The following is a 16,291-nucleotide window of genomic DNA, read 5'->3' as shown; positions in this document are numbered from 1 at the left end:
GCAATGAGAGAACTCATTTGATGTTTTCTACTGAATATTGTGATAAGGATAATAGTGGGAGTTGCTTGGAAAAGCCAACGGCATTAAGGTCCTACTACAATAATGGTAGGAAAAAATTTACTTCGGTTTTTAATTGTTCCATTTTCAGTTTCTGTACCCTCGGCTTGCTTTCTTAGATTTTCTACTTTGGAACTTAAGCTTTATTTATTATATATATCACTTCATAAAGGCATCTAGGTGATGAGAGAACTCTCTTGAAGTTTTTTACTGAATATTGTGGTAAGGATAATAGTGGGATTTGCTTTAAAAAGCCAATGACTTTAAAGTCCTACTGCAATATGGTAGGAAAAAATTTACTTCGGTTTTTAAGCTGGAAAAACTTTGCACTATGGGTTTTTAATTGTTCATTTTCAGTTTCTATACCCTTGGCTTGCTTTCTTACATTTCGTACTTTAGAATTTCAGTTTTTGGTAGAATTCATAATTTTTTTCTTCAACTTGCTTTATTTATTATATATCACATGAAGGCATCTAGGCATTGAGAGAACTCATTTGAAGTTTTTTACCGGATATTGTGGTAAGGATAATAGTGGTAGTTGCTTGAAAAAGGCAGTGGCTTTAAAGTCCTACTGCAATCTGGTTTGAAAATTGCAGTGGTAAGAATATTATGGTAGTTGCTTGAAAATTGTACTATGGGTTTCTTAATTTTTCCAGATTTAGTTTTTGTACCCTTGGCTTGCTTTCTTAGTTTTCTACTTTGGAATTTAGTTTTTTGCTAGAATTCATAATTTTATTCTTCAGCTTGCTTTATTTATTATATATCACTTCATAAACCTAAGTGAGTTAGCTTCACAGTCTGAATTCTTTGTATAAAAGGGGCAGATTGTAGAGAAGTTCTATGAATGACTAAACACTATTCGCCTCAAGTTTCAGTATCTTGATAGAGAAATGAGTTACAGTGAATTGTACAACAAGCAACAACAATCTAGAAATTTAATTTGATTTTTTTCTTTTTGTGTGCACAGGTGAGTAGTGGCAAGAAAACTAGGATAAAGCATTCTTATTACTTCTTTTTCCTTCTGTATTAGACAAAAGATTAATTTCTTTTTCTTGTTATTGGACTTTTTAATTAATTGAAATCATATCTACTTTTAGTTTTCAGGTCTTTTGTCTTTTTGCAGGAATTGTGGTGGCCATGTTATAAGTTTAATTGCTAGTTGATTTCTTGATTTTGAAACTGTTATAGGCTTGTTAAACAATGCTTCAAATGCTCTCCTGCATTTTAGTGAAAAGTATGTGTTTATGATGGTCGAACTTAAATTAAATATTGATCTTGTAATTGTACGTATATCTTCCTCACCATTATAATGGTACAATGTTAAAAAATTGATGGACTTAAGTATGTCTGATTTTATTGAGTTAGGGATGCACAAATCAGATTTTGTGCATGGTTCTAGAAGCCACCCAAGCTTGTGATTAATGTTGGAGCATGGTTCGATATATGGCTTCTATTGAGAGTCTAATGATCTGCTTATTGTTCTTGTTTGAAGATTGGTTTTACTGGTTTAGAAGTAAATTATTGTTTTTTATTTCATTGAGTGTAGTGTCTGTTTATCTCAACTCTTTTGTTAAATTGACTTTAGAAAATTATTATTGGGGTCTTTATGTGACTTTTACGATGCATTTTATGATGTTCTTATGATGATGAATATGGGGAAACATTTTTCAATAAGCTAAATTTCGTTTACGGTTTCTCCTGTCTAGGGTTATTTTAAAGTGGCAAGTTCATGATATTTATTTAATCATATTTTGTATTCCTTTGAAAAAAACACTCTGGCCTTACTAGAATCAGTGGTTGTATTTTTTCTTTTCTGGATGGATTTAAATGTTTCTGGTTGTGATTTTTCATATACTATTGGAGAAAATAGTTCATTGTGCATCCCTTAAGTCTAATTTATTTGGTATGGTTTCTGGTGTCACTTTTTCAATGCAACAGGGTTTTACCAATTTTAGCAAATTTCATGGAGAATTTGGCCTTAGTGTGTTTTCATATCTTGTTCTCTTAACTGGTTGTTTAACCATAGTTTTTTTTTTTTTTTACTTTCATCAGGTTAATGGACACATCGAAGTTTTGTTTTGAATTGGCTCGTCTCCTTGGGCAGTCATGCAAATATCATTGTATCAGGAACTGCAGTAACAGTTTGAATGTGTAGCAGCTAGTCCTGGTTTGAGAAGGAAACAAATGGTGGCCATGTCTCGTTTTGTTTGAAATGACCATATAATCAGGGTGCAAGGAGGGCTTGGTGCAACTTGCATGACATAGATTTTAGCAAAAGATGATCAAATAGGTATGCTATAGCCATCAGTTCTTTATCCACTACTTTTTTCCTTCATTATGATAATACAATCTTTTAGCGCTTAGAATTGAAAAATTCAGCTTTTTTATCATTTGTATATGTGAGTTTGTAGTGTAGTGTGACTTGAGTGTAGACGTTTACCATATCTACCGAAGATGCTATTTCTTGTGGCTTACTGAAATAAGAAATAGGAATATGTCACATTGGCGTTGACACTTGCTGATGGTGTATATTTGAATTTAGATGAACAAGATAATATTTGAAATTTCATTTTTGCAGTCATGGAGAGCTGTTTGAAAAACTTTCATGGTGAAGGCTATAATGAACGGTAATGACTGTTATAAAAATTACTTTCACTACTTGACATAATTCTTGAGAAAAATGCTAATAATGGCTTGTATATTACTCCAATCATATTGAATTGATATAATAGTTATTTTATGTCATCTTGGGATGGTTTTGAGATTGAGAAAAGTGCTAACAATGGCTTGTATATTACTACAATCATATTGAATTGCTATAATAGTTTTTTATGCTAGCTTAGGATAGTTTTGAGCTGATAGGTGCTTAGTTAATGCCAGGTAGTTCAGACGCATTGTTAGGCAAGAATAGAATTAGATAGGTACATGCGAGCAGTTAATTATAGCACCTGTTAGAGCATCTAAAAATGGTAAGACAGGTTAATGAAGGTTGATAGCTACAGCAAGGATCAAATTTTGTTTGCCGAATTGAAATATATATTATAATTGGAGATGCTCCTTTTTCCACATGTGCTTTGGTAAGTGAGCATTTATAGTTAATAGAGACATTGTAATTTATTTTTTTAGGAAAATTTTTCCATTTATCAAAGTGATTTTAGCTGTTTTGTGATTATTGTTTTTATTGTTGAAAATTTACAGGAACTAAAATAATCCAAAAGAACAAAGAGGAAATTTGAGGGTTTGGTTTTCTTTCTTGAGTTATGATTTACTGATTTAGGGGTATTGCTAAATTAAGGTGTGACGTTATAATTGTTACGTTTTGATATATTATAGTTGTAAATTTAATTGAGCTATAATGGTTTTGATTATAATTATTTCGTCATCCATTCAACTTAAATTCACTTTATTTCACAATGTTTGCAATTAGGAATTTAAATTAGGTAGAATTAATTTGATTATAAGATAAATTTTTGCAATGTGCAATATAATTTCGGTTGATTTCCTTGCAAGTAATTGTATTTAGTAATTATGTGTATCATAGGAGAAAATTGATGATTTATTTTATTTTATTTTCCAATCAGGGTTAGTAATGGAATTTATTTAATTCTTTTATAATAACTATTGCATTTATTTTTTCTTTTTGAGATGTGCATGTGAAAATTAATCGTTTTATTTTATTTTTTGTAATTATGATGCAATATTAGAATTCAAAAATTTTTAACTATGGAACGACCAAGTGCATCCTAGAGTGTGAAAAAAAGAGCATTGGAGGAAGATGATGGTATTGGAGGGAGGAAATATAAATTTAAAATTCTACTGCCAAATGGGGCTAGTGTAGAATTAACTCTATGGGACCCCATCCTCTGAATGTCCTTTCGACTTCATTAAGTTGGTGAAAGGTGAGTATTTTCGGGCTTGGCAAGAATGCAAATCAATGAGTCAGAAAAGAACGGTAAATTGGAAAAATGAAGGGTTGTACCTTGAAGATGCCTACAAGAATAAGATACGAAACATAATGGACTTTGGGAAGTTCAAGCCACATAGGTACCATATTTTACGGCTAGATGTGAGTATTTGTAGTCTAAGTGTTTACGCTGTTTGATTATAAGAGTTTTCATGTCAGGATTAAGTGATGCTTTAATTTGTTTATTTCTTCATTAGGATGGGTCCAGTGAGATTTCCAATACTTTTGAGTTTAGTAATTCTTAATATTTTTGACTTTTTACATATTTTTGCTTTATTGATTTTGAACATTCATTGTGGTTCTTTGTTCATCTTTTATGCGCTTGATGAAGAAATTTTATTCAGTTTTGTGATGGACTGGTTTGTTTATAGAGCATGTGGGATTTGATGCCGGATACTGATCCATTAATGGAGTGGCCAGAAGAATACACTTTTGAAACTGTGCTTGCAGATTTGATTGTATGTTGTTGGATGCAATTGAAAGAATTAAAGAAGTTTTGGCTTTTTGGCTTTTTGGTTTATGTAGTCGCTTATTCTCTATTGCCCATGTACCAGGATAATTCCATGCAAGCCATATCGACCAATGGTGAAAATGATAGGAGATTAATTAGGTATGACATTTGTATGATGACCATATTTTTGCTTTGCTACCTATTATATTTACTTTTATGTGTTTGTTTTGTATATACTTGATTTTCATGCTATTTACAGCATATTTCTACTTTTCCAATTCTTTACAGCGTGAACTTCAAATCTGTTATCATCAAACTAGCCTAGTGGGCATGCAAATTAATTTGTTCATATGTGAATAGATAAATTCCATTATTTTTCAGAATGCTTTTGTTTATCGTTCATTTCATTGCAAATAGAAACAATAGATAAATTCCATTATTTTTCAGAATGCTTTTGTTTATTGTTCACTTCATTGCAAATAGAAACAGTAAGGTTTGACCTCGAAAAAGATAAATATATATAAACTAGTTTTTAGAAAAAAAATTATCATGTACCATAACATAAAAATTCTTATGAGCAGAATAATACAAATGAGAGCAAGAAAAAAAATCGTCACTCTGAAGAACACTTTTTTTTTCCATTGTTTGGTTTTCATTACTTTTATTTATAAAATAACCAAAATAACTTTAATAAGTTGTGTGGCCATTCTCATCTAGATATTAATTCTGTCAGTTCCATATATCTCTCCCTAGATTAAATGTGCTTTCCGCTTATTCCACCAAGAAAGGACAGAACTCGATATCATATTGTTTCAGTCTAAGTGATGTCCTCAGTTTTCAACCAATGGGACAAAGTTGATATTGTCATACAATTTTATCATGCTGTAGTATTCTATCATCTTATTGTGTTTACATTATTTTTTTTCTAAACTTTTTTCATTTATATTTTATATGAAACATGTATTTTCAAAAGTATTAGTAAATGATCTCATATATAAAAATTTGCTTAAAGCCCTTATTGCTCTTCGTAGTAGAAATAGTTTTAAGTATACTTTATTGGTGTTAAATTGCATATATCAATGGTTCAGTGGTTGCCCTAGAGTTTTACCCTTTGTGATGAAGATCTCCTTCAGTTGACGTGTAGGAGTCAAGAAATTGAGCACCTATATATCTGCTTATAACTAGTTCTTTATTTGCTTTTCAATTGGGTTCATTTTAATATCTTCGCAGTGTGCATATTGTGGAGGATAGGGTATCAATTTTTGACATTGGCCCAGGAATAGATAGCAGTGAAGAAAACTCTGTAGTTAAGTGGTATGCTATAGATTTCAATATTTACTTACAAACTTCCTTCTTCTTTTAGTGCCTATGTGTGGTTGTTGGATATTTCAGAGGTTGGAACAGGGATTAAGCTTCATTTTTTGACAGTAAGGAAAAGGAAAATTTTTTACTACCACATTTTCAGCTTTGGCTTATTTATTTTACAATTTCGTTGAATATTGATGTAGTTCCTTAAAAATGTAGGAAAGACAAATTTCCAAGAGGTTTACTTTTTATATATGATAAGAAGAAAAAATTAGTTTGTTTGGAAATAGGAACATAAGCTTACAACTAGGTAGAGGAACAACTTCCTGTCTATCTCTCCACCAGAAACCAAATATTTGGGAGACAGGACAAGGAAAGACTAACAAGAAAGAATAGCTACTTAGTACAGGCTATTGGTTTCATATATGAATTTGTAAGAATATCTGACTAGGGTAGACTGCATAAGCATTCATTGATTTTCTTGCATGTTGTGTTTTATATTTATGTAATTTCCAAATAATAGTTACATTTAATGTTGGATATAATTGTTCTTTCCCCACGGTGCACATTTTTAACACATCTCTGATTTACATGAGGTTTTTTCCTAATTATCATGGCTACCTCAGCCTTGGATTATATATTATTCATGGTTCATATGTTTAGGGAAAAGACGAGTGCTTCACTTAACAGGACTTCTTGAGAACATGGTGTAGAAGGCAAACCTCCATACTTAAAGGTAAAGTGTAATCTTGTGAATATTTTAGTATCTTGCCTTTATATTATTTACATATATTTAGTAGTATTGCTTTTTTTACTACAGATAAATATGCGGTATTTCCTTCACTGTCTGTCCTAGTTTCCAATATTAACTTTGATATTAGTCATATTCTCTATTGGAAGTTGTCACTCTTTTTGTTTACAAGATTCTTTGTTTCTTTCGATGACAATACAACCTTTTTTGGCATGTTTGGATATGGAGGACCGATTGCATCTGTCTCTCTTAAACTTCTTTTTTTTCCTCTCTCCCCTTCTCTCTCAATGAATGAGTATTTATTTTTTCAATGAGGCAATGACTTGCTTGCTTTTTTATAGGCGTGCTCTAGTTTTTTCAAAGACAAAAGTATCTAATAAAGTCTTTACATTGCATCTTGAGAGAGAAGCTCTACTAAAGTGCTCAGATTCTGAGCTTACTTGGTGGGTAATTAAGTCACCTTAAGCAAATTATTGTCTTACTAATGGAGATTTGTTTCTTTTGCACATGTTTTTCAACTCCTGATAATGTCATGTTTTTATTATTATTGTTATTATAATTATTATTTTTGGTTGTATTAAGGTTGTGTTACTCTTTTATTTTTAGACTGATGGTGGAGTTAGGGTTCCTTCAGAAGATGAAAGCACAGAATTACCTCATGGAAGTTTTGCAAAGGTGATCTCTGTTTCGTTTTGTCTAGCACTTTGTATTTATTCTTTGGGGTCAAGTATTTCTTACATTTCTGAGCTCTTTAGTTTAAAGTTAGATCATGGTCTTGTAATTTAATAACTGATGCAGATCTTTGTAATTTTGAATCTTTTTTTTTCTTGTGACATTGATTGAATTAGTTTGATACTTGTTATGTTTCTCTCCAGTTTTTCTGTCCAATTGTTTTGGACTATTCTCATTTTCCTTGATACAGTTTGCGTTTCAATTTGATTGATTGACAAAATGATCAAGTCCCTAAGGATAGCATAATCTTTCAGATGAGTATTGTTAATAATCAGTCAAGCAAATATTTTGTTCAATTAATATCTTGAATTATCCTTCATGCATGAAAATACTTTATGAGCTATGTTTTTTTTCTTTTCTTTTTTGATCGGAAACACTAGTGTGTGTGTGTATATATATATATATACATTTGGGGTAAGTAAATATTCATTAAAGAAAAGAAAAACTTTGCAAGAAAGGCCTCTCCCTCTTTCCAAAACACTAGTATATTGATGTATAAAACAAGATTTATGAGTGTTTATGTAAAGTTCTAAAACTCTCTCGAAGCTATGTTTTAACAATTTTTTGTCAAAAATTAAATATTATTGTCTTATATACCTTTATTACCTAAACTATTGTAGAATAATCTGCATTTTATGAGTTCAATTGGACTGTATAGTTGCCAAACATCTGTAGCACAAATATCCCCTAATTTTTTTCTTTAATATTTTTCCTTTATAATTTGTTGTGTTGTCAGCTTTGTTTCATTATTTGGAATACTTACTAGGACTTCGATTGGTGACGGTTTAACGTGCTTATCACTTGGATTTATGAACTCCTTTTCTCCATTGGGAGATGGATGTCAGTGAAATATTTTGAGGCTTAGATTAGGACAATCAATGGACCTTGATTTGATGTTCTATATAAATATTTTGACATGCATGCTAGTGAGTTTTATGAGGCTTAGGGCAATAAATGGACCTTGATTTGATGTTCAATATAAATATTGTGATATGCTAATGGAGCTTAAATATCTAAACCTTTTAGCTTTAAAATCTATGTCCATGAAAACTTTATATATTAAGATTGGTCTTATTTGGAGTATAGCCTACATATTAATAAAACTATAGTTTACTAGGTAGTTGACTGCAAGATACGGAGGTTGTGCTGGGTAAGTATCTAAGACGGGGAAGACCACAACACCAATTGGGCTCCAGGTTTAACTTGTTACTATTATTTTACCGGCTGAATTTCTTCCAAATACTTCAAGTGATTGGTATACATACACAAAGTACTGGGGATTTTTTGTAGCAAATTATACAAGTCATGAGAAGGAATTACAGAAGTCATGGAGATTGGAATGCAGGTTTGTCTTTATTTATGTTATTAATAGAATTCTTTTTTATGTTTCTTTAAATAAAAAAAGAAAATAACAAAAAAAGAATTTCGTCTTGCAGGTTACTGGTGTTGACTTAGTTGAAATTGCAGGTGGGGAGGTTGCAATAACGTCCTAAGTTTGTTTTACAGCTTCACTTTTCCCTTAAACTTGGTTGTTCTACAGCCAAAAGTCCTAGTAGCAATTGCAGTTCTTTTGTCATGATTTTCAATGGCATATCAATTGTCAACAAAATGCAATCTTTGGTAGATTTTAATATCTTAAGAACATGGACATCTCAAGAAGCAAATGCACGCTTAAAATGTGTTTATTTTCTAGTTACGGAGGCATGTGCCATACAGAGCATAACTTTTTCCTGCATGCTAGATAAATTCTAAAATTGTTTAATAGAGGGGGGAGAGAGCATTGAAATGATTATAGAGAAGATAAATTCTGAAGGATGCGGAGTTCCTGAAAACTATGAAACTTTCAGTCGTGTTGCTAATCGTCATCTTGGTAATCTTCTTCCAGATGCTCGCTCGGTAAGTTCTATATCCTATGAATTCAAAAAGAAGTTGACTTTTTAATCACCTAATGACTCACCTCAAATTTTACGTGGACATACATCCACAATGTGGTCAATTTTAGGAGAAGATAAAGTTCCTTGGCTTTTTGTTGTGTTCTTGTTATAGAAAGTTTAATCTGCTAAGTAAGAGCATGTATCAAACATAACCAGAACCAATCATAATGACAAACATGACTATTAGGATAGAAGGATTCAAACAGAGGAATACTTGGTCCACTTGGTTCTGATTCTTGTTTATTTACAACTTTACGTAAAAATTTAAACCTATAGGTAAGAGCTGTACTATAGTATTAAAGCTCTACCACATCCACCCACATGCACTTACGTGTGGACCAACATAAGTACAAATACAATCATAATCATAAACACGACTAATCATAATTAAATTAATAGGAGGATCCAAAGACAAAGATCATTTTAACTTCATTCTAATGTCATTTAAGTTACAGTGTGACCTTAAAGCTTATGTATAGGTCCTATCCAATGCCTAAGTTGCAACGTGACCTAAAAGCTTATGTAAGGGTCCAATAATATTTTTCAAGCTCTACTTCTAACCATATTATGACATAATAATATGTAAGTTGTAAATTTAAGTAGTGAAATTCTGAAAGCTTTTACTAATGCTTTCATTTCTTTATATATCTAGTTATGTTTGGATAAAATTGTTGTATGTATCATCTGCCACTTAATATAAATTCCTGTTACAGATGTATATGACTTCCTAGATGATAGGGATCACATTAAAATCCTTGATTATAGGGATCACTTCTATCCTAATTTAGATTGATCACATACCTAGTTTAGAACACTAGAATTGTATATAAATATGTATCATTTTAAGCTATGAATGAGAAGGGTGTGAATATTCATTACGTTTATTTTACATGGTATCAAAGCCTTAAAAGATAATTAGGGTTTGTGTCTCAAAATTGGGAAATTAGGGTTTGGGTTTCAAAATTGGGATATTAGGGTTTGGGTTTCAAATTGGGAAAACCTGTTTAGGTTGAGATTTGTTCAACACCACCACCCAAGGGAGATTCAGAAGCCTCCAATCGGCAAAACCCTGAGTTCCGGTCGTCAGAATCATCGCGCGTGAGCTCCACGCGCCAGCCGAAACTCCGGTGAACAGTAACACGCGCCGGTGCGTGAGAGCGCGTGCACAGCTAACTTCTTCTCTGATTCTCTTCGTCTGTTTCGTCGGTACTTTTATAGCACATTTTCGTGCTGGATTGGGTAATCTCTTACTGGTTCATTGCTGTTCTTTGTTTGGATATTTCTGAGGACTTAGTTGTGATCTTTCGGCACTTTGTTTTCGTTTGGTTATTGGTTTTTTGCTTGCTGTGGCCTCTGGTTGGTGGTGACTGTTGATTGATTTGGTGTGTCATTGGAATTTATTTAGTTTGCTTTGTTTTAACCGTTTGTTGGTGTGCATTGGGATTATCATCTGTTTAAGACATGTCTGATACAAAGCTAGTGATGGAAATGATACCGACGATGTCGAAAATTACAGGAAACATAAGCTCATTGGTATAACTAATTACCATGATTGGCGTAAAACTATTATACTGTATTTGCGGAGTATTGATAAAGATGATCATATGACTGATGATCCACCTGAGGATGATTCGAAAAAGACATGGCTCCGGGATGATGCTCGGTTGATTCTACAAATACGGAACTTTATTGACGGTGAGGTACTTGGCCTAATTAATCATTGTGAGTTTAATAAAGAACTAATGAATTATTTGGAGTTTTTGTATTCTGGAAAAGGGAATGTTTCTCATATTTATGAAGTGTGTAAGGCATTCTACCGTGCAGAGAAACAAGATAAGTCTCTTACAACTTATTTTATGGAGTTTAAGAAGACTTATGAAGTGTTGAACATGTTGTTACCCTTCAGTGCTGATGTCAAAGTTCAACAAAAACAACGGGAGCAAATGGCAGTCATGAGTTTTCTTGCAGGTCTTCCTTCTGAATTTGAGACTGCTAAGTCTCAGGTTCTAGCTAGTCTAGAGATCTCTTCATTGCAGGATGTCTTTAGTAGGGTACTTCGCATAGAAGGTACCCCACCGGTTCAGTTTAGTAGTGCTCTCGTCAGTCAAAAGAATGACCATGAATCTGGGCGATCACAATTTGGAAGTGACAACAAAGGAGGAGGGTCAAATAGTAATATGGGAGGAATTGTGTGTCACTATTGCCATAAGCCAGGACACATGAAGCGTGATTGTAGAAAGCTTTAGAACAGAAATAGAAGAAATCCCTCTGCCCATGTTACATCCATCAATGATACTTCGGATCAGTCAGTTCTCATCTCTGCAGATGAATTTGCCAAGTTTTTATTGTATCAGGAATCATTAAAGGCTTCACCTACTCCTGTCACGGCTATGGCTGACTCAGGTAAGCCAAATACATGTCTCTTTTCCTTATCCTCCAAATTCGTCATTGACTCTAGTGCAACAGATCACATGTCAGGTAATCCCTATCTCTTTGCTACTTATTAATCAAAAACCCTTTCGAATGTGACTTTAGCAGATAGGTCACCATCCTACGTTCTTGGGTCTGGCACAGTTACCCCTACTCCAGAGCTTCCCTTGTCAAATGTCTTACATTTACTAGATTTTTCTTTCAATTTGATTTCTGTTAGCCAACTTACTCGTGCTCTTAACTGTTGTGTTTTATTCTTTCCCGATTATTGCTTGTTTCAGGATCTTACGATGAAGAAGATTATTGGTAAAGGACATGAATCTGGAGGTTTATACATTCTCGACAGACCAAAATCTACACCTGTCGCTTGTTCTAGTGTTGCATCCCCGTTTCAAGCACATTATCGTTTGGGCCATCCATCTCTTCCTTCATTGAAGAGATTGTGTCCTCAGTTTAATAAAGTGTCTACATTAGAGTGTGAGTCATGTCAGTTTGCTAAACATCATCATGTCAGTTTTAGTCCTAGGGTCAATAAAAGAGCCAATTCTCCCTTTGAGTTAGTTCACTCTGATGTTTGGGGTCCCTGTCCAGTTCTGTCTAAAACTAGTTTTAGATATTTTGTTACATTTGTGGACAATTACTCTCGTATGACTTGGTTATTCTTAATGAAAAATCGTTCTGATTTGTTTTCTTATTTCTGTGCTTTTTATGCTGAGATTAAAACTCAATTCAATATTTCTGTTCATACATTGCGCAGTGATAATGCAAAAGGATATCTATCAGTTTCTTTTCAAAATTACATGACCCAGAATGGCATTCTTCATCAAACTTCATGTGTTGATACTCCATCTCAAAACGAAATAGCAGAACGGAAAAACAGACATCTTCTTGAAACTGCCAGAGCCTTATTATTCCAAATGAATGTTCCTAAACCATTCTGGACTGATGCCGTTTCCACCGCCTGTTTTTTGATTAATCACATGTTGTCTTCTGTCCTTCATGGTGAGACCCCGTACAGTATTCTTTTTCCTAACAAAGCATTATTTCCTCTTGAACCTAAGGTATTTGGTAGCACTTGCTTTGTTCGGGATGTTCGACCATCAGTCACTAAATTAGATCCCAAGTCATTAAAATGTGTCTTTCTTGGTTATTCTTGACTTCAGAAAGGATATCGGTGTTATTGTCCAAGTCTTAATAAGTATCTTGTCTCCATTGATGTTACCTTTCTAGAAGAAACACCATACTTTCCCTCTTCTCCTGCAGATCGTCCAAAGGATGATGATAATGATGATTTGTTAGTTTATACCTTCACTTCCCCTACACCAATATCTGAACTAGCATCTGTCTCTGACCCTGTCACAATTCCTACGCTTCCTGCATCGGCTCCTATCTCTGATCCTGCTTTTGCTCCTATCAAAGTTTACTCTCGTCATCCACCTCCTCTTGTTTCATGTCCGGCACCAACTTCTTTGTCATCCGATCCAGTTTCAAGTGATGATCTTCCTATTGCATTGCGAAAAGGTAAACGACAGTGTACTTATCCTGTTTCTTCTTGTGTTTCTTATGATCATTTGTCACATGCATCATGTTCCTTTATTGCTTCCTTTGATTCTATTACTATCCCTAAAACTGTTCATGAAGCCCTTTCTCATCCTGGTTAGCGTAATGCAATGATAGAGGAAATGAGTGCCTTAGATGACAATGGTACTTGGAAATTGGTAGATTTACCTTCAGGGAAACATGCAATTGGATGCAAATGAGTGTTTATAGTTAAAGTTAATCCAGATGGGTCAGTTGCTCGACTAAAAGCTTGTCTGGTTGCTAAAGGATATGCTCAGACTTACGAAGTTGATTATTCTGATACTTTTTCCGCTGTGGCTAGGTTTACCTCTATTCGGCTGTTTATCTATATGGCAGCTACTTATGATTGGCCTTTGTATCAGCTAGACATCAAGAATGCTTTTCTTCATGACGATCTTTAGGAAGAGGTATATATGGAGCAACCTCCTGGGTTTGTTGCTCAAGGGGAGTATGGGAAAGTATGTTATCTTTGCAAATCTCTACATGGTTTAAAACAGAGTCCTCGTGCTTGGTTTGGAAAGTTTAGTCAGGCTGTTGAGAGATTTGGTATGCTAAAATGTAAAACTGACCATTCTGTTTTCTACAAACGGTCTGAATCTAGCATCATTCTTCTAGTTGTGTATGTGGATGATATTGTTATTACTGGGAGTGACAGTGTGGGCATCACATCTCTTAAGTCTTTTCTCCATACCCAGTTCCACACAAAAGACTTAGGGATGTTGAAGTATTTCTTGGGGGTTGAAATTACAAGGAGAAAACGAGGTATATTCCTCTCTCAGAGGAAATATGTGCTCAATTTATTAACTGAGACAGGAAAATTGGGGGCAAAGCCATGTAGTGTTCCGATGGTTCCTAATCTGCAGCTTACGAAAGATGGTGAACTATTTGGAGATCCTGAGAAATATAGAAGATTGGTCGAGAAGTTGGACTATCTTACTGTAACACCCCACTTGAAATACGTAGCCACTGTTTACGGTATGGCCTAAAGGATTACTCAATTGCCCCTAAATGAGTTTATATATGATTCATGTTCTTTGGTTGAGTTTAGGTTTTGGGTTTGGTTGAGTGTGTACCCTGGAATTGATCAAGACTTAGCAAATTTTGGANTGATTCTTCTATTTAGGCAGCTCACACATGGTTTGTCCCACTGTCTGATGCAACTAAATCACCAAGACAAATTTTGTTGTAAGCTTATAAGATAGTCACATGCATCTTCATGTTACCAGGTTGACCATTATATCTGCATTATGTGGTCTGTGATTTTGAGCCACTAACACCAGTAGATATGGACCAACATGCCATCAAACCGCCAGTAGGAAGAACATGAAATTGTTGTTCGCAAGGCTCCACCTTGATGTGTAAAATTATAAACACAACCCAGTGAATTGACCAATTGCCTATACAGCTATGCTTATCTTTCTATCAGATGGTTTTGCCTCCCTTGAGTCCCTACATAAGCGTAGCAGCATTAAGTGGACTGTCTCTAGGCTTGTGACTATATAAAAAAACCAGTTCAGTAGCCTTCAATCCATAACAAACACAGTATTTCAGTGTTCTTTAGATCCACTACAATTCTCTCACACAACATAAGATCTGTTTCTCTAGTTATCAAGAAACAACATGATTAGTCCAAAGAAGCTAATCAAATTAGCAAAGAAGTGGCAGAAACTGGCTGCAAGCAAGCGAAAAAGAATCTCATTGCTGAGAACCACTGGGGTTGTTGAAGCAGAGAGTTACAGCACATCTTCAATGGCTGAGAAGGGTCATTTTGTTGTATACACTGCTGATCAAAGGCGCTTTGTGATTCCCTTAAAATGGCTTAAAAACAACATCATCAGAGAGCTCTTTGCAGTGGCAGAAGATGAGTTTGGACCTCCAAGTGGCAGACCTATCACATTGCCTTGCGATGCAGTTTTCATGGAGTATGTAGTCTCTTTGATCCAAAGGCACGCGGCAAAAGATTTAGAGAAGGCACTGCTCATGTCCTTGGCTACTGGTCGCTGTTTGCCAACTTCAAATCTCCACCAAGGGCAAAGTAACCAACAATCACTACTCTACAGCTTCTAAAGCCAACCATAGTTGGATTTTTGTAAACAGTTCAGAACATTGTACAGAGATAAACTGATAGATTGATATAAATTAAGTTCATAAAATTTCTTCAATTTTTAGTTGTTTTTGAGATGAATTGACTTCCATTTCTTCTTCTGAGCCAATATTTTGTTCAGATGCAGAGAAATGTGTGTTCTCTCTCCACCCCAGTATTGCAATAGACTACCACTTAATTTCACACTACGATTCCCAATTCAAAACCTTCAGTTGAAGGAATATTGTTGTTGCTANTTGTAACAAACTCAACCTTTTACGCACAAATGTCAGCAATTATTCCTCTGCTTTTTACCCGTGCTCTTCCTACGGTATACCAGCCCTCTTGGTTGTTCATCATTACCCTCCCCAAGGAGAACCACCTTGTCCTCAAGGTGGAAAGAAGGAAATTGGTGGTCAATAATGTCAAAATCCTCCCATGTGTTTTCATAGGACATTAAGCCTTTCCATTGAATCAGCACCTCCCACTGTCCATTCAGAAGTTTCCTTTTTTTGAGGACTGCTACAGGTTCCAGTTGTAACACTAAATCCTCGTTGAGGGCTGTCGGTAGAGGTTGACTATTGGGAATTGGGAACGTTGCTTTCTTCAGTTGCGAAACATGAAAAACGTTGTGAATACGAGCTGAAGAAGGTAGGGCCAACCTGTATGCCATAGCCCCAATTCTGTCCGTGATTACAAAAGGACCGTAAAACCGTGGGCTCAATTTTTCATTATACCGATGGGCTAAAGAGCATAACCTGTACGGTTGTAACTTCAAATAGACAGAGTCTCCTACCTCAAATGTAACCTCTCGGCGATGGCGATCAGCATACACTTTCATGCGGTTTTGAGCCTTGAGAAGATTTGCCTTTAACTCCTCAATAATATGGTTTTGTTGCTGAAGTTGATGGTCAACTTCGTCAACTGGAGAGGTATGGTCCGCATAGCGTAACACTGTTGGTGGTTCATGGCCACAGAGAGGCTTAAATGGACACATTCCCGT

The 16,291-nt window shown here is 34.6% G+C and overlaps 1 protein-coding gene and 1 long non-coding RNA gene across 6 annotated transcripts; both read left to right on the top strand.

Moving 5' to 3' along the window:
- LOC116118146 lies at positions 1-8,973 on the top strand. 5 transcript variants are annotated; one of them, XR_004126100.1, is made up of 11 exons: positions 1-105; positions 2,110-2,347; positions 2,636-2,684; positions 4,393-4,479; positions 4,576-4,631; positions 5,703-5,786; positions 6,441-6,513; positions 6,870-6,971; positions 7,135-7,203; positions 8,378-8,605; positions 8,697-8,973. It is a non-coding gene; the product is annotated as an uncharacterized LOC116118146 (long non-coding RNA). The 5 variants fall into 5 exon arrangements; XR_004126103.1 differs by having other exon boundaries at positions 8,370-8,605; XR_004126101.1 differs by lacking the exon at positions 6,870-6,971.
- A 5,823-nt stretch (positions 8,974-14,796) lies between these two features.
- LOC116118103 (auxin-responsive protein SAUR67-like) lies at positions 14,797-15,272 on the top strand. Its single transcript, XM_031404074.1, has one exon. It carries the CDS (start codon positions 14,826-14,828, stop codon positions 15,270-15,272), a length of 447 nt encoding a protein of 148 aa, XP_031259934.1. The 5' UTR covers positions 14,797-14,825.
- Positions 15,273-16,291: the final 1,019 nt, after the last annotated feature.

This window comes from Pistacia vera, unplaced genomic scaffold (genome assembly GCF_008641045.1).
Source record: "Pistacia vera cultivar Batoury unplaced genomic scaffold, PisVer_v2 Contig838, whole genome shotgun sequence".
In the NCBI taxonomy this organism is placed as follows: domain Eukaryota; kingdom Viridiplantae; phylum Streptophyta; class Magnoliopsida; order Sapindales; family Anacardiaceae; genus Pistacia; species Pistacia vera.
Note: the sequence above shows the minus strand (reverse complement) of the source record. Positions and strands in the feature narration are given on the sequence as shown.